The sequence below is a fragment of the Mus caroli genome, unplaced genomic scaffold, assembly GCF_978045245.1.
Source record: "Mus caroli unplaced genomic scaffold, Mus_caroli_1 scaffold_6, whole genome shotgun sequence".
Lineage (NCBI taxonomy): Eukaryota > Metazoa > Chordata > Mammalia > Rodentia > Muridae > Mus > Mus caroli.
Window position 1 is genome coordinate 110,023,517 of NW_028227261.1, and position 17,966 is coordinate 110,041,482.

Genomic DNA, 17,966 nt, shown 5'->3' on the forward strand with positions numbered 1-17,966 from the left:
ACAGTGAGATTAACTCAGGCCTGATAGGTTCAATGAGTTAAAGCATGATGTTCATTTCAGCTTCATTTCACCAGTCTTTGCTTGTGAAATTGGTCAATCAATAGAGGTTGAAGATCATATATATATATATATATCGGGGACTATCTTATGGAGAATATCATCTTGGCTGTTGGCTCCTTGGCTGGGGCTGCCTGAGGCAGGTAATGGAGACAGAACAAGGATTCCATCAGCCCCATCAAAATGGTCTGGTATATTCTCCAAATGAAAAGTATTTTTGGATCTCTGATGATTTATCTTTTTTTTCCTCTCACTTTGATCTATGACTAAACCCATACCCATCTTGGAGGAATATAGTGATTTCTCTTGAAAACATTTGTGCAATGATCAGACAGATACACTTCAACGTATGAACCTTCTTTCTAGTTATATCGTCCATGGAGGGGGAAAAATAAAGATAGTAATTTAAAGTCTCAAATAGGGGTAATGCGAAGATTGCAGAGTATATATGGTTTTAAACTAGTATTTATGCCCAGCAGGGGGATGGGAGACAGACAGATGTGTGCCAAGGGTGGGGGTGGGTCTGAAGCAAAGAGGGACACAGGAGTCCTTGCAGATATAACAAAAACAAAGCCTTTAACCTCCTTGGCTCCCTTGAAACAATCCACCCTCCACACCCAGCAATAGTTCTCTTGCTTTGGAATGTTTTGAGGAGTGGTTACCATCCTGCTAATTATAGTGTGCATAGCTCTCTGTGAAGTGGAGGGATTGGGTACCACGGGGGCGATGGATTAGAGAGAACAGACTGCTTGTTTCCTTCTGTTTTCTGTGGTCATTGTGATGTTCTTGAGGCACAGAAGTGTCCCATTTCTTCACACCAGCACTGTCAAGAGTGCTGATAATAAATTTGCACCACTTGGCTATCAGAATGGGTTACATTCTGGGTAAGGAGTCTTGGAGCTGAGCAGACAGTGAGGGAGGAAAGCCTTGCATAGGTTTGTGCACTTTGTGTGGTACCTCTCCATCTGCATTCTGCTCCTACCAGATCAGTAGCCAGTTCCATGCTCCCAGGCCTCTGCACGCATCCTTCCCTCTGACGGGAACGTCCTTCTTCTTCCCTACCTTGTTTTTGGCTAACTTTTTCCAGTTCACCTTGAGATTCAAACTGAATTGTTTCTAAGAAACCTTCCCCCCCTGCCCCTCCCCCGGACTATTCTGTCTCAGTCTGGATAACACGGAGTGGGTTAAATTGAGCTCAGACCACACGCTGGAACATTCTGCTTGTGTTTGGTTCTTAGGTCGTCTACTTTTTAGCTGTATATCTTGAGCAAGGACTTTAACTTCCCTGTGCCTCGCTTTCCGAATCTGTGAAGTAAAGGCAGCAACAGACTTGCTGTCCTTGGAGGTTTGTAAGGACACAGGGAACGAGGTGCTAGACTCCAGGGCTATGCCTGCCTCAAAGGCTCCCAGCACTTCCCAAGTATCCACTGTGTGCATCCTTCACTTCAGGGTGAGAGTTAAGACTTGAACCCTCCAAGCTCTGGAGCAAGGGCCATGCCAGACACCCACCTGGCACCCTTGAGAGATGAGCTGAGAGACTTGGTGCAGGTATCAGAGGCCATGGTTGGTAGCTCTAGTTGGGCTTGCTATCTGGCCCCAGACAAAGCCCTTTGCAGTCTGGCTTCACTATTGCCATTCCTGAGGGAGGGATAGTCCCTTGGGTCTTTTCTGTCAAGTCAGAGTGCCTCTGACTCGTTGGTTAACGCATGGCACAATCAGATTTGCTCAAGTCAAACCTGGACACATTTGCCAATGTTACAACTTTGTGTTTTCCTTTCCTGAGAAGAGAGATTGAGTGAAACTAATGGCTGAATTGTGCTGGCTCCAGTGGGAGTTCCCTCCACACCACCTCGGATTTTCTCAGTCTGTGGTCCCTAGTTTGGGGAGGGATGTATAAAAATAAGATCATCTGGAACCTTGGTTGAGTTCTGGGCTGACATGGGACATTTCCTGCCCTGTCAAGTTGGTCCCTAAAAGAAGCCTGGTTTCTTAGTAGAAACCCTAAAAATGGCAGCCAACTGGTTCTGATTGTCCCTGCTTGGATTTCCATGGCTTTGCCTAGCTTGGTGCCCTGTCCCTGTTCACTCATCCTGACCTCAAGTGGGCCCTCCTTAGGACACCTTTCAGTTGTTAGGTTGTTTCTGAGCAACCCCAAGTCACCCCAATAGGACCAGACAGAGGATAGAAGCTCTGAATTAGCTGGCGTAGAAAATCCACATTTCTGTTAGCAGTAGGCAGCTGGCTGCCTCTGCTTTTTGGTGTGAACTCTAGGAGACCCGAGGCTCAGGTCAGTCTGCGTAGTTGGTCCTCATCTCTGGGTCAACGTTTCGTAAACTGCTTCAAATCTGAGGTAGAAATGAACCTGCCATGGCTGCTCTTTCTCTTCCTCCAGAGTCACTGATACAATGGCTGCTTCTCTGAACTCATAATGGCCCTGAGGCTCCTCACATCTCCCTAGGTTATCCATCCAGTCAAGAAGCAGCTCAGCATCTCCTGTGTCTGAGATAACCACATAGGGCCTTTGCCCTCAGACACCTCATGCTTTAGCAAGGAAAACAAACAAGTGAGGTCTTCGCCACAGCACCTACTGCACCTACTGTGCGCCAGGCGTTGCGCTCAGTGGTTTACACTGACTCCTACTCAGGCCTTTCGGCGGTCCCAGGAATTATGAGCATTCCATTTTGCAGATGAGAAAATTAAGAGTTATAGAGAGGTTAAAAAAACAAACAAAACCCAGGCAGGACCTGGTGGCCTGGAATCTCAGCTGCCCTGGAGGCTGAAGCAGAAGGATGGCAAGTTCAAAGCCTGGCTGCAGAATGAGCTTCAGGCAGGTCTGGTGACTTAGTGAGACAGTCTCAAAATAGCAGGGCAAAAGTTTTAATGGTAGAGAACTTAGAAAGTATGTTCTAGACTTTGGCTTCGATTTGAGTAGCATGCTCTGTCTCTGTCTCTGTCTCTCTCTTACACTCACTTTCTCTCTCACACACACATACACACCCACACTCATTCGCACTCACACTGGGAGAGGGAGCATCATGAATTTGTAAGTGCGGAGTACCTAGGCTCCCCAGTATCCCGAAACACATCCACTTCGTCCTCACACACAGTAAGGGTCCTGGAAGTGCTCTGCGGTGTATTTCCTGTGCGATCTTGAGCAAGCCACTTAATCTCCCAAGTTCTCTTGACTATAAACGGAGCATCCCACCCCCCTCCCTGAGACCAAGCTCACAAGGGGACTAGTAAGAAGCCAACTGCAGACCATAGGTATAGCCTGTGAAAAACCCTCTAGTGGATCCAGAAGAAAGAGTGGCTTTCAGGCTGAGCTGTGCCGGGCACAGGGCACAGTGAAGGGTTTGGCAGTCCAGGGATGAGAGGGAATGAAGCTCTTAGAGAGCAGTAGTGAAGAGGTATTAAAACCCAGAGAAGAAGCCTGCTGGGCACTGTAGGGGATGCAGGAGCTGATCCTGATGGGAAAGACAGATCAGAGGCTGAGGCCTTGGAGGGGAGGCTGGGAAGGGTGTTCCCACTGAAAAGGGTGGTGACTGTAGGTGCCTTGATAAGCAGGTAGGGGTTATCCCATTTGGTCCCTATAAAGCCCCAGGGTTTGTTCTGCCTGCCGCCGCTCCAGTTATCAGGTGAGGGAAGCGAGGGCTTTGGTCTGAAGGCCCGCAGAGGACATGGGGAAGGCCTAGGGATGACTCCGTTTCTGAACTGAGTGACCACAGCCAGGTACACTCTCTCAGGTTCTGTTCTCATCTATACAGTCAAAGGGGAAGACATGCTTCACACTCGGCCCTGTGTGACGCTAGGCAAAGCTTCACCCAGCTGTCACCAGAGATGTGGAGAACCTGCGCTTCCACTGGTACTGCTAAGCCCCTTTCTTTCTTTGCTAGGGGACAGATGTAGAGATGTTCTTGTTAATATAATCCCAGCAAGAATCTTCAGCCCCTTCTGGCTCCTAACCCTTGGTCAAGTCTGTGTGACCTTGAGCCCCTTCTGCCGAAAAATTCCACAGTTGACTTTGCCCACGGCAAATCCCATTCAAAACACTTAAAGATGCAGCTAAACATGATTGGTCTGTCTTATATATACTGCTTTTAGTTTTTGTTTGTTTGTTTATTTTTGAGTCAGGGTCTCGTGTATCCCAGGCTAGTTTCAAACTTGCTATGTAGCAGAGTCCAGCCTTGAACTCCTGATCCTCCTGCCTCTACTTCCCAAGTGCTGAGAATGCAGGCATGGGCCACCATGGCTGTCTAGATTGCTTGTAGAACTGGTCACTACCCTTGGAAAGATCAACTCCAAGTTCCTTGAGCTCGATTGACCCAAGTTGGAAATGTCTAGGTGACATCAGGGCCCATTAGGCTGGCTCAAGGCTCCAGGGGGCAAATGACTGGTTAGGACTTGGCTTTCTCTATTACTCTATTACTCTCTTCACTATGTCAGGATGAGGGCAGTCCAAGAGCACAGTAGTGGGGCCTGAGCAGTATTGCCAGATTGTAAAAGGCATCAGTGAATGTGTTCCGTGGAAAAAAGAGAGGCCTTAGGCCTGAGAGGCTCGTGATAGAGCAGCCTTCCTAAAGCCTTGGGCTTCACTGACAGCAACACACACACACACACACACACACACACACACACACACACACACACACACAGAGAGAGAGAGAGAGAGAGAGAGAGAGAGAGAGAGAGAGAGAGAGAGAGAGAGATTTCTCTGACAGAAGCCCTCCTTACTGCTTGTCTATTTCCAAACAAAGCATTGAGAAAGGCAAATAGATACTGGTTGGCTTAAGCAGTCATTTCAGGAGTACAGTGGGCATTGGTAGTAGTGTGTGTGTGGCCTACAAGTATAATACAGAGGGGACAATAAATACTTGCTATTATTTAGCAGGCAAAATTTAAGTCAGTTTTGAAGGAGATGGGAATTAGAAGTGGAGATCTATATGGCAGGCCTTAGACTCACTGTGTAGCCTAAGCTACACTCAAAGCCGTGATCCTCCTGCCTCAGTTTCCCAGGAGCTGGAATTCCAGCATGTTTAGCACCATAACTTATTCTAAAGGACTCACTCAGCTTCCTTAGTTTACTAATGGGGACTCTGGAGCCCAGAGATAGAGAGATACTTATCCAAGTACACAGCCAGAACCCAGGTCTGCTAGCTCTTAATGCTTTTCCTACTGGGCCTGGCTGCCCTGTTAGGGAGAAGCTGTGATGACCAAAGAGGCATGTCTGGATCTGGGGCTGATCTCAGCTCTGTGGAGAAATAGAACTTTGAGAAAAGCTGAGGCTGATCCCGAGGCGACAGCCTGGTTCCTCAGGGCTCCTCAATGCCCAGCTGAGGCTGAGTACCAGAGACCAGGATGCTGAGTACCAGAGACCAGGATGCCAGAAGGGATTTGCAGAGCCCTGTTTGTTTTTATCTTTTTCTTCCCAGTGAGCATCTTCAGACATAAAATGTGTGATGATTTTCAAAGAAACAAATCAGAACTGTGCAAGATGCAAACTCCCAGAATCCGCTGTGCTTTGAAGAAAACGCAGTGGCTTTATGATCTTTTAAGACTCACAAGAGACAGCTTTCCCCGGATAGATGGGAATCTCAGGTCATCTTGCTTCCTTCTGCTTTTCGTGACCAGACCTGATCATGGAAAGCCTTTAGCTTCAAAGCCGGGTTCTGAATAACATTGGCTTAACCTGAAATTTGAAGCCAGCATTTCTCTGCTTCTCGAGAAGGGGCTTCCTGCCCCTTGCTCCCCTGAAGCTAGCTTTCAGAATGTTAATTCTACGAGCCATGGTTGACTAAGCCCAGCACTGGGTCTATTACATATTATTTGATTTGGAGAAGAAAAAAAAGATTTAAAGATATTGTGCCCCTGTATATCTCTGCACTTTTGCCAGGGCCTGTCCATATCTTTAGGCATACTATCCACAGTGTGGGTTTGGAGTTTCTCCCTGAATAAAGTGGGTCTGAGTTTTTCTGTAGCCTGCCAGACTCTCCAATTAAGTCGGTGTCTCTGAAACACCACAGACAGTCCCACTGCCTGCCTGGAGGGTCAGTCCTGCCCTCGATATGGGAATGGTGTTTTTGTTTTCATTTCTTTAACCACCATCAAACACATAATCTCTTCATGTGGCTCATACCCATAGTGCACCTACTGTGTGCAGCATTCAGAGGCAGGCTGGCATGTCCTTGTCCTCTTGGAATCAGCTGTCCTTTTGTTTGAGTGCTAATCTTGGGTGATACTCATTCCTGGTCTGGCCTGATTAGTTCTCAGTTAATGTTGGCCTCTTCTGCCGATGAGGCTCCAAGAAGGAAAGGGCTGCATTAGCCCTTGTCCATGGCTGCATCCCTGCCATCAACACTTGCTGAGCTTGGTTGAGGGAGGGATGACTGGATGAGTGAAGGGATCCTGATGTGTACAGACCAAGATTGCAGAGGGAAGGTATTGGTCATAAATTGTGTACAGGTACTGCCTCTGGCAGCAAGAGGCGAACAGGAAGTAGTTCAGGGTGAGCATGGAGGCCCAAGGGCTTGCTGCAAAGATGAGGAGTGGTTAGAGCCCTAAGAACGGGGCCTTAGAAAAGCGTTGGGGCAGGATGGAAAGCGACCTGGATGAGGAGGTGTGTGCACTCGAATGCTGTGACTTATGCAAGTGCTGTCTTGATTGATACTTGGTCTTTGAGATGAAGACAGAAGCAGTTTAGGAAACAGGGCCTAGGACTGAGACATGATGACAGTAACTGTTCCTCCAGCTGCTCAAGTCTGCCTAGGGCTCCTTCAACAAGGTTTCTGTGGCCTAGGAGCCTCCCTATAGTCTCCTGTGGTTTCATCCCCACCTCTCTGCTCCTTTCCTGCCCATCCTCTACTTGTGATCCAAACACAGCTTCCACTTGGAAGCTCTTCCCAACTCTGCCCAGGGCCAGCGCTTTACATGGCTACATTGTATCCTCCTCTGCATTGTTCTATCACATGGCTACTTTGTATCTTTCTGTGCCTTGCTTTATATAAACTGTCAGTCAGTCTGTAATCACTCATTTACTGTTTGATCACTGAAGTGGGCTTGTCCTATCTAGAGTGCACCCATCATCACCGTATCCGTTCTTCCTGTTTGCTTTCTAGAAATTTAATTTTGGGACCTAAAGAGCACACAGTGGTAAAGAGCACACATTGCTCTCTGAGAGGACCCAGGTTCAATTCCCAGCACCCATATCCACTGGTTCATAACCACCTATAACTACAGCTCCAGAGGATCCAAGGCCCCTGGCCTCTGTGGGCACCTTCATGTATGTGCACATACCCTCCAGACATAAATGCACAGTTAAAAACAAAATCATTTAAACAGTTTAATAATCTCTAGTACAGAGTAACATTTTAAATATTTGTTAAATTGAATATATGTGTTTAGGAGTATCCTAAGTCTTTTTGTTATTGTGCATTATTTAGTTTTTTGATAGAGGATCTTGCTGGGTAGTCCAGGCTGGCATGAAACTCTCGATCCTCTTGCCTCAGCCTCCTGAATTCTAGGATTGCAGTCATATGTCGTCATACCTAGCAATCCCAGGACTTCTCAAGGCATTGCCCCTTACTTCTCTCCCCACTAAAGCAAGCATGTGGCTGGAGTTGCTGGGGATGAGAACAGAGAAAGAGTGATTTGTATCCAGGCTGATGCCTGCACGGGCTGATTCTTAGCAGTTCACAGGCCCTGGTGGTAGTAGCATCAGGGTCACCATGGCAGCCTGAGCTTCCTTGGGTGCAGTCCATGGGGCCAGTACTGACTTAGAGAAAGGCACAGCTGGACAAGGCCAGTCCTTTTGCTGAGAGACTCTGCAGAGGTGGGTTCAGGCCCTAGCTATGCTGCTTGAACCTGCAGAGTATGCAATGTTTTCATAGGATCCAAAGACCCAGTGTACATAACTCGGGTTGGCTCCATGCCCTGAGTCCTCTCTCTGTGCTGGGCCCTACTCAGTTTCCAGTGACACGGTCTGCAGGGAATCCAGAGTCAAGCCACCCTCTCTGGGCTTCCTCAGTGGAGATTCGGCTCTACCCTTTTGGGGCTCTCAGCTGAGAGGGTCTGGTTGGCCAGGAAGCCTCCAGACAAGGCAGAGTTGGTCCGTCTCTGGGAGCAACCAGTAGGACAAAGAGTGGAGACCTTGGTGGGAATCGGGAGGCTGCTTTCATTTGGAGTTTGTTGGCTGGCTGAGAGGCCAGGTGCAGGATGGGGAGTTTAGCTAAAGTAGGCAGAAAGCAATCTCTTAAAAGCTGGTCTGATCTCCGTGGCAGTGAGAAACGTGATGGGTGCTCAAGAGTCTAAGTTCACTGTGGCAGAAGTAGCTGGCACAGAATGACTGGGCAGAGAGGTCACCGAGTAGGAGCGAGCTGAGCATCTATGTGTGTGAGCGTGTGTGTGTGTGTGTGTGTGTGTGTGTGTTCATATGTGTGCATGCACGTAGTGCACCTAGGTATATTGGACCCCTGCAAATCAGGTCCTCTGGTGGGTGCTGACCAGCACAAGTACATCACTGGGCAGCAAGGTCTCACATCTGCTGTCCTTGGTGACCTTATCAAAAGGGTCTCCAAGAGAAGGGCCACGATGAAAGAAGGGGTACTTGGAATGTCATCCTGTGGGCTAGATCAGGCACCTGGCCTGCTGGAAGCCAGTGGTCCTGCAAAAGAAGGGACACTGATTTTATACTGGGGACATTATTCAGAGAGACCTGATAGGGCCACATCTATCAGGTCATTCAGGCTGTGGCCCAGCCTTGCTTTGAAATGGACGAGGGATTTGTTTTCTCAGGTAGTTTGTAAGTTACCCCTAAAGGCCCTTCCTGTAGAACATGTAGGTGCTCTGTCAGCCTCCTTGGGGACCCTGAAAGGCCAGCGCTCAGGTGAACACCCAAGGCTGGTGACTATTCAGATCTTAGGCTTCGCAGACAGATTGGCTGGAGTAAGGCCCAGGGACGCAATATCTCAGAGCACGGCTCCTTGGTTTAGCCTCATTCCTCACATGGGTGGGGTTTTGGCATGACAGTGACACCTAGGGCAGTGTGTGTTTCTTGCAATAAGGCCTGGGGTGTGTGGTGGTACTTTCATAGAGTCCAACAGAACAAGCAGAAGCCACACCTGGATCTGGTTCCCATAGCCTCTCATCAACCTGTAGGGACAACTGTCCTAGAGAATCCTGGGCAACAATGAGCCTCCTGAGGCCATTTCCTCACAGGAAAGCTCTGCTCACAAACTTGCTTTCACCCTGGACATGTCAAACCCAAGACACACAGCTCACCCTATTTTCAAAGTAACAATTAATTGCATTTTCTTTGAAATATAAACACCACCCACTCTGTGAGTAGCGACTGTGGAGAATCCTTCCTTTCTTCCTTCCTTCCTTCCTTCCTTCCTTCCTCCCTCCCTCCCTCCCTCCCTCCCTCCCTCCCTCCCTCTCTCTCTCTCTTTCTTGCTTTCTTCCTTTCTTTCTTAGATTTATTTCTTTATTTAATGTATATATGAGTACACTGTTGCTATCCTCAGACACACCAGAAGAGGGCTTCGGATCCCATTACAGATGATTGTGAGCCACCATGTGGGTTCTGGGAATTGAACTCAGGACCTCTGGAAGAACAGCCAGTGCTCTTAACTGCTGAGCCATCTCTCCAGCCCCCAGAGCATTCTCTTAACCTACACGTCCGAATAGGCAAAACTTTCAAGTTCTGAAACAAAACTCAGCTGTTTCATAAGTATAGCCCATAAGTCTATATCATGCTCATTATATACAGTGTTCCTATTGTGTTTTACTCATAGAAAATAAGATGCTACACAGTATACACAGATTCTGGGCATCAGTAAGAACACATCAGGCCATCTTTTCTTCTCTTTTTACACAAACACTGCCTCACTTACCCCTCCCATTACTGGGGATCGGGAAGCTTTTGCATCTTGGTTCCCTTCCTTTTCATGGCTGCATAGTTTTCCACTGTCCAAGCGATGCCACAGTCTGGTTAGTCCGTTCTCTATGAACAAACAGGTTGTTTCCAGTCTTTTGTTCCCAGAACTGTGTGCATCTATCACATTCCATATACACCGCCCAGCTATAAAATATACCATCAGAAATCAGTCACCCAGGGATAGTGCACTTGTGATTTTGATAGGTTTTTGTCAAGTCACCTAGCACAGGTGTGTGACTACTTTCCAGAACACTGCGCTGCAGACTGCTCACAACGATGGTGACAAATGTACAGGGTGAGGACATTAAACGAGGGGGACAGGAGGGGTGATAACACCCCTGACTAAGCTCCCGAGTCACTCTGAGCTCAAATCCTTGGCAAAGAAAGGGTTTCATTTCTCCAGGCCTGTTATTTTCATCTGTGAAACAGGGAAGGGAGTAATATCCTGAATTAGTTCCTTTCTTGGCTTCTGTAATGAAATTCCTCGGGGGCAGGGAGCTTTATAAAGAAGCTTATCCGGCTCAGGGTTCTGGAAGTTCAAACCCGTGGTGCTGGCTCAACCTTGGTAAAGACTCGTGTAAGTGTGCGCACACTTGTGTGAAGGAGAGAAAGGAAGAGAGGAGGGAAGGAGGGGGAGGAGGAGGAGGAAGCAGGAGGAATAGACACCACCAGATGGAAAGCCAGGGAACAGGGAGGGGCTAATCTTGTAACCTCCCCCATTAAATCTCTGCCCCTAAAGGTTTCACCACCTGTAAGCAATCACTGACTATCAAACTGAAACACATAAACACTAGGGGCACAAATGCAAACCACAGCACGTATATAGGGGTTCACTGTGAAAGTAAAGGACTAACATAACAAAAAGGCTTTGCATAGTGCCTGGCATGTCATCATGGGAGGCTGGCCCTGCAGTTACCAGCAGGTGACCCTGTCTGGGCAACCCCTTACCCAAATCCTGTCAATCCCCCTTCCCAGTCTCGGGGGTCTAGCCTTCTCTTCTTTGGTGGTAGAATAGCCTCCACTTACCCTTTCTCTCTCATGCTCATCAAAGGTATTCAGGAGTCTCCAGTGCCGAACGGCCACTCACTTCCAGGCCGGGACTTCCTCCGGAAGCAGATGCGGGGAGACCTGTTCACACAGCAGCAGCTGGAGGTGCTGGACCGCGTGTTTGAGAGACAGCACTACTCTGACATCTTCACCACCACGGAACCCATCAAGCCAGAACAGGTATGCCCGTGACTCCTGCCCACCCCACCTGCTGCCCCAGTGCAGACCTGGGTCAGTTTGCTGGACAGAGGCATCTGGCACGGGGAGGGCCAGCTTCTTTGCAGAGCAGGCTTTTTATTGATTTTGGCCAAGCTTGGCTGGGCACAGCATCCCATAAGGCCAGGAGGACTTGCTCAAGGGCTCTGAGGCATCTTGCCCTGGTAGCTCTGTCTCTGGCCAGCCACAGAAGCATGCGACTGCCTTGGTTGCTCTGCCACGAATGAACGGTGTGCTTTTTAGATAGGGTTGTATGAGATGACCTTCTGGGTCACTTCACATGGTTTTGTCATCCTGTTAGTGACCTAAGTATAGAACCACTCCATGGCTTGGGGCTCACTGCCAGGGAGTGCAAGACAATATCACATGATGCTTGCCCTACGCTTGGCATCAGAGGACTGATTGCAGGTGTGGATAGCCCAGACAGGTAAGCCTGACACCAGCTGGTCCCAGCACCTGAGGGCATGACACCAGGAATGTGAGCAAGGCCTTCTGAGCCACCTCAGGGAGCTTTTCTGTCATGGTGCTTTCTGAGAACCATGGGAACTTTTACAGATCACTTAGCCAGTTTGTTTTTAGTTAGGGAAACTGAGGCTCATAGAGACAAAGCAACTTCCCTAAGGTTGCCCAGCAAGCATTCACTTAATGATCATTGACAATTGTCTAGTATGGGTAAGACACAGACACAGACAGCATGAATCCATCCGTGAGCAGAAAGGCTTGGACTTGCCCTGGGAACTCTATAGGTGTGTATAGATGAATCCCAGCTTGGTGCTGGGGAAATGTCTAAGGTCCTCTGAGAACACAAAGCAGAGACTGAGTCAGCTTGGAGGAGGCCATGGTAAGGGATGTGGGTGTGGAGGAACAGCAAGTGCCAAGGCCCTGGGGTAGGAGGAAGGGAGCAGGCGTGGAACGATCCAGTGTCACAGGGGCGGAGGTGATGCTGGAGATGAGTCTGGTCTTGTGGACTGTGTGTGTGTCGGGCGGGGGGGATGTTGCTCATTCTCTTACAAGCGAAATGACATCTCTCCAGCAAGTGTCATGGCCACAGGCTCTGAGCAAATCTGACTCCATTCCAGAGCCTGGGTTTGAGGGAGAAGAGTTGACTCTATCACAAGATCAGGTGTTCACTGTGAGGCATCCCAGAACTGTAGAGCCACCCTCCCTCCCTCCCTCCCTCCCTCCCTCCCTCCAGTACTCACCTGTCCAACACATTTCCTGCACATGGGCAGTGGGCCCAGCCTAGTGACAGGCTTGAAGGGGACAGAGGTACAAACTAGGTATCGTCTCTGTCAATACCTTCACAAAATGGCGTGATGTGGACTCAGGAGCCATGGAGAGATGAGAATGTTCTCTGGGTAGTGTGGAGTGCTAGCTGGGGGAGGGAGGGATTAGCTCTGGGGAGTGCACCGAGAGCTACAGTGTTGGGAGAATGTTGCCTGGGACCCCAAGGACAAGGTCATAAGGGTGGAGATGAGGCCCAACAGGGAGGAGGCCTGGGCTGCAGGCTCTGGGGAGATTACTCTATGGTGTCCTTCAGAACGCTGTGGCCTGGTGCAGGCCGGCCTGTGAGTTCCGAGGCAAGTCTAGCAAGGCAGGATAATGACTGACTCAGTGTTTTCTGGTTAATCTGCTTCACCTCTCTGTGGCATGCTGTAATGAGGAGAGATGGAAGGTGAGGCTGTAAGGCCGCCCCGCACACATGCAGGCACTGGACTATGAATGACATACCCTCGTGCCCTGTCCCCAATCACTATGGACAAATGACAGCTCGAGCAAGGGGTTGCTGCTGGGGAAGACATGTGCATCAAGGGTATGCATCCCTGAGTCCCCTCCTGCTCACTGTCCTCTGACTGGCTGCTCACAGTCCCTGCCTGTGACCCTTGTGACTCCCCAGAGTGGTATGGGAGTGACACTAAAAAGTGGGCCTCTGGGCTGATCAGATAGAGACTGGCCACTTTATCCATCTGCCAGCAAGCCAAGCCCCCTGAGTGTGTCTCTGTGGCTCAGTGGCCTGGCCCAGGCCTTAATGCCTCTTTCACTGGATGATATGATGACATAAAGAGGATCCCCTGACCGAAGAACTGGGGACTCTTGATTTGAGACCTGCCTCTGTGCTGGAGAGCACCTTACTCTTCTCGGGACCTCAGGTTTCTTATCTGTGTATTCATGATGGACAATGATAGCAACTGCATCCACCTAACAACAACAGTGGGAGTGGGGGTGGGGGGTAATCACCACCTAACAGCAGAGGTATCCTCACCTAACAGCAGGGGTATTTCCCACCTAACAGCAGGGGTCCCCTTACCTAACAGTAACTGCAGAGGTATCCCCTACATAACAGCAGGGGTATCCCCACCTAACAGCAGGGGTATCTCCACCTAACAGCAGGGGTATCTCCACCTAACAGCAGGGGTATCCACACCTAACAGCAGAGGTATCCCCATCTATGCATTCCGCTTTCCATGGACTTAGACACTGGACCTCCCTTTAAATGTCCTCTAAGCAAGTTGGGTCATACTTCTGAGCCCTGTGTATGAATCTGAGTTTTAAAACAGACTGCATACCCATTTTTAGGCCTAGGATTGTTGAGGCCACAGAGCTGGAGTCTGACTTCAGGTTCTTCTCTGACCTCAAGTTGTGTAAGATGATGTCACAGGTCTTTGTGTTTCTGGGGTTCTGGGATCGGTGCTTGGATTGGCTACAGTTCTGCCTAGCCTTCCCCCGATAGTTGTGTGTTTTTCATGGGCTTGGACAGGTTGCCTACCTACTTCCTGGGGAAAACATCACCAGATTAGGGTCAAGCTGGTCCTGGGGGTGCTTCTGTGAGCCTGCTCTGCTAAGATCTGCTCTAAGGGTGGCCCAGTTCTGACTTGGGCCATGGAGACACTCAGAAACCCCTTTGCCTTGGTGGAAGGGGTTAATGAGACTCACTCTGGGGCAACGAAACACTTCCTTCTCGAAGCAGTTATTGAAAAAGCAATTCTGTTTTCCCTATATGGGGAGTGGATAAAAATCAACCTACCGGAGCGGAAGAGGGGTGTGTGTGTGTGGGGGGAAACTGCTTATATGAGTGTGTGTGTGTGTGTGTGTATGTGTGTGTGTGCACGCACATGTGCACCTGTGTGTGTGTGTCTGTGTGCGCACATGTGTGCACATGTGTGTCCAGCAGGAATCTGCTTCAGTAAAACTCAAGTTGATGCTGGCTGTCACTGTGGTGGGTGATGGCTCTGGCAGAGTGGGTCCCTCCTCCGGCCACCGAGAGGACGCAGCCGATTGCAGCCTGCCGTATTTACCCTCAGCAGACTATTAACCAACACCAGGCTATTAATCTGGCTTTTGAGCCTTCACTAAAGCCCATAAAAGCTCACAGTTGTCAAATGGAGTTCATTTTAATTTCCTTTCAATCACAGTAAATTATTCAGGTGATAAATCAGCTGGAGCAGCCTCCTGGCTGTAATAGAAACCCTAATTCCTGGCTAATTATCCAGCCCATTGCTGCCAACAGATCAATACGGGCCGCAAAATGGAACAGGCCCAGGGCCCTCCCTCCCATTGGGCCAGAGACAGAGAGACAGCTGGGGAAGGGGGCCGTGCTGCTGACCTCCTAGGAAGTTCAAAGGTCATAGGGGGTTAAACCGGGAGATGGCCTGTTCTTGTCTAACAGAAAGCCACCAGAAGCACCCCCTGCTCTCCTGAGTGCTGTTGCCCACTGTGTGGTGACACTTCTCTAGGCCAGCAGGTGGAGGTTTCTAAGTTTGCCTGGTCCTATGAGCATCCTGTCCCTGGGAAAGGGCTGGTTTGCTGGCATCACCCAACAAGACTGATCTTCCAGTCAGAGGTCTGAGCACTGTGGGCGAAGGTGAGGCTCTGACTTCAGGGGGCTCCTTTTTCTCCCTGGTGGATGTCTGTCTTACCATGAAGAGGTAGAGGAGGGTGAGGAGGAATAGGAAGACGGGTATGCCAGGCCAGATGAGCAGAATGGTTCCTGGAGGAGATGCCCTCTGGGATGTCTGGAGGGCTGGGCCGATCTGGGCTGGCTGAGATGGTACCGTTGTCTGGAAAGAGTATTGTGGGCATCTGGAACAGCATGAGGGAAGGTCTGAAGGAACAGCAGCACGGAGCTGGAATGCCATCTGTGTGACAGGCAGTCAGGGACTCCCATCCCAGAAGGAGGGAATCCAAAGGTGGGGACAGTAGATGAAATCCCAAAGAGCCTGTGTGCTGTTGCCTGGACGGTGCTCCCTGCTTGGGTCTTCACTGGGACCTCTTGCCTCTTGCCTCACCCCTGCCATGACCATTGCATCTTTCCCTGCAGCCCACCCCTACCCAGGAACTGCCATGGTTTTCTCCCTGATCTGACTTTTACAGGATCTTTCACTGTCCTGTGTCTCTTTTCTTGCCAATAAGAAGCTCTGGCTCTGACTAGGCCTCAATCCACTGCACTGCAAGGGCCGGGCTGCTTCTATGGTGAGAGGATTGCTAAGTATGTCTCTCAGGATGGCATGTGCATGTGTATGAGTATGCACCTGTGTGTGGACCCCAGGCACAGCTCAGCAAGTGCTTGGTGTCAGGCACCGTAATTACTACGACCTTCTTAATGTTCATGCTCTAAGCTGCTGATCACTGTTCCCCACATCAGCCTATGCCGGAATGTATCCATGTTCACCTGGTCCAGGCCAAGCAGAGTCTTGCCCACTCTTGTGAGTCAGCTATGGCTCCAGAAACACATCCTCTTGTTTCCTGAACACAGAATCCTCAGAGTGTTAACTATCACTGTCATGTGGTGGCCAGTGTGTGCTCACTGATCACAATGTGCCCTGCCAGATTCAGCAAAGAGCCATACCTGACACTTCTTTCTACCAGGCCATGAGAATCTCTATCACCCCTATGTGAAGATCCAGTGAGATGATACAATGCCTGAGCTAAGGGAGTACAGCAAGCCCAGAGTTAAGATCAGAAGTGAACAATGCTTGGCAGGGAGATACAAGAGGGTAGGGGAGATGTCTACGGCAGGACAGAAGTGAGCAGAAGTTTCACTCCCCAGCATGAGTAAAAGGGAGTACAGGACACCCCCTCCCACAGACACACACAGATGCATACACACAAACGCACACACACACAGATACACACACACACATATACAGACACACACAGACACTTACAGATGCACACACACAAAACACAAACACAGATGCATGCACACATACAGATGCATACACACACACAGATGCACACACACAGACACACAGATACACACACACAAAACACACACACAGATGCATGCACACCTATAGATGCACACACACAGACACACATATATAGACACACACAGATGCATATACACAAACTCACACACAGAGATGCACACACAGAGACACACACAGATGCACACACACAAAACACACACAGATACATGTACTCATACAGATGCACACACACAGATGCACACACACAGACACACAAAACACACACACAGATGCATGCACACATACAGATGCACACACACACACACAGAATATCTTCTTGTCTTTGAAATAAGATGGTGATGCAAAGTGTTCAGTAACTCTTGCTTTCTAGATCTTCAGAGGTACCCTAGGTCACCTCCCCTCTTACCATTCAATCACTCTCATCTCTAAGAGACCCAAGTGTGAAAATGACCTAGGCTCTGGGGCCTCAGCCTCCTTGGCGTTGCTGTCTAGAGACTGCATTGGAAATACCCATTGTTCCTTGGAAGCTTTGAAAACATTTTCTCAAACACTGGGTATTCTTTATCTTCCTGTGGACCAAGCACGAGGGTGGATTCCCTCTCATTGTTGTGCCTGATTTGTGAAGCAAGGAAATTCTTGGGGGAAGACCAAGTGAGGTGTTTTGATACAAAAGCACAGGGTCCTAGCCTTTAGTGATGGTTTTGGACTGGCCTCTCAGGCCATAGTTTTTGCCTCTGTGGTGCTGTGCTGGACTAGGTCATCGTTGTGATTCATTTAAGCTCTAGCATCCTGTGAGGTATAAGATTAATCGGGATCCATCTCTTATTTTTATTTTGACATGTTTACATCTTCCCCCTCCTGCCTACTTTACTCTTCTTTGATGACAGGCAGATTCTGTGTCTGTGGGGTTTAAGATTACAAGCGAATTGTCACAGAGCTGCCTGCACTTTCCCTGGTTGTTCTCTCGTTCATTTATTCATTCATTCATCCAGGAAATTTTACAGACATGCCATGTCAGTGACAGGGACCACCTGTGCTATGGTGTGCGGCATAAAGAAATAATGGCTGACACAGTCTGAGCTGCTGAGTGGGAACTGACTTGGGCAGAGATGTTTCCCCTCAAACTCTGCTGAGCAAGATTTGCAATTTAAAAAAGAGAGATGGTCTGGAGATGAGGCTCGGCTGATAAACTGCTTGCTTAGCATACCCAACCCCTTTTTTCAGTCCCTGTACCATACAATCCAGGTACAACAGTACGTGGAATCCCAGCACGTCAGAGGTAGAGGTGGGGGGATCAGAAGTTCAGGTATCCTTGGCTTCACAGTGAGTCTGAACCATCCTGGGCTCTATGAGACCCCAGCTCAAAGAATGAAATAACAACTTAAAAAGGACAGAGGAACTCATCATTCTTGTCCAACTGCTTGCTTGTCCAATGGCTTTGAAGCCATGCTGGAAATTTGGCTTAGGAAACTTAGTGTTCTCGAAGCTCCTCAAAACTACAAAAG

General features: G+C 49.1%; 1 protein-coding gene across 1 annotated transcript in view; it reads left to right on the plus strand.

Moving 5' to 3' along the window:
- Positions 1-17,966, plus strand: part of Pax5 (paired box 5) — a 173,726-nt gene that overhangs the window by 46,693 nt on the left and 109,067 nt on the right. The window contains exon 6 of the mRNA XM_085839326.1: positions 11,040-11,215. Within this exon, the coding sequence (XP_085695452.1) occupies positions 11,040-11,215 (176 nt within the window). The remainder of the gene's footprint in view (positions 1-11,039; positions 11,216-17,966) is intronic.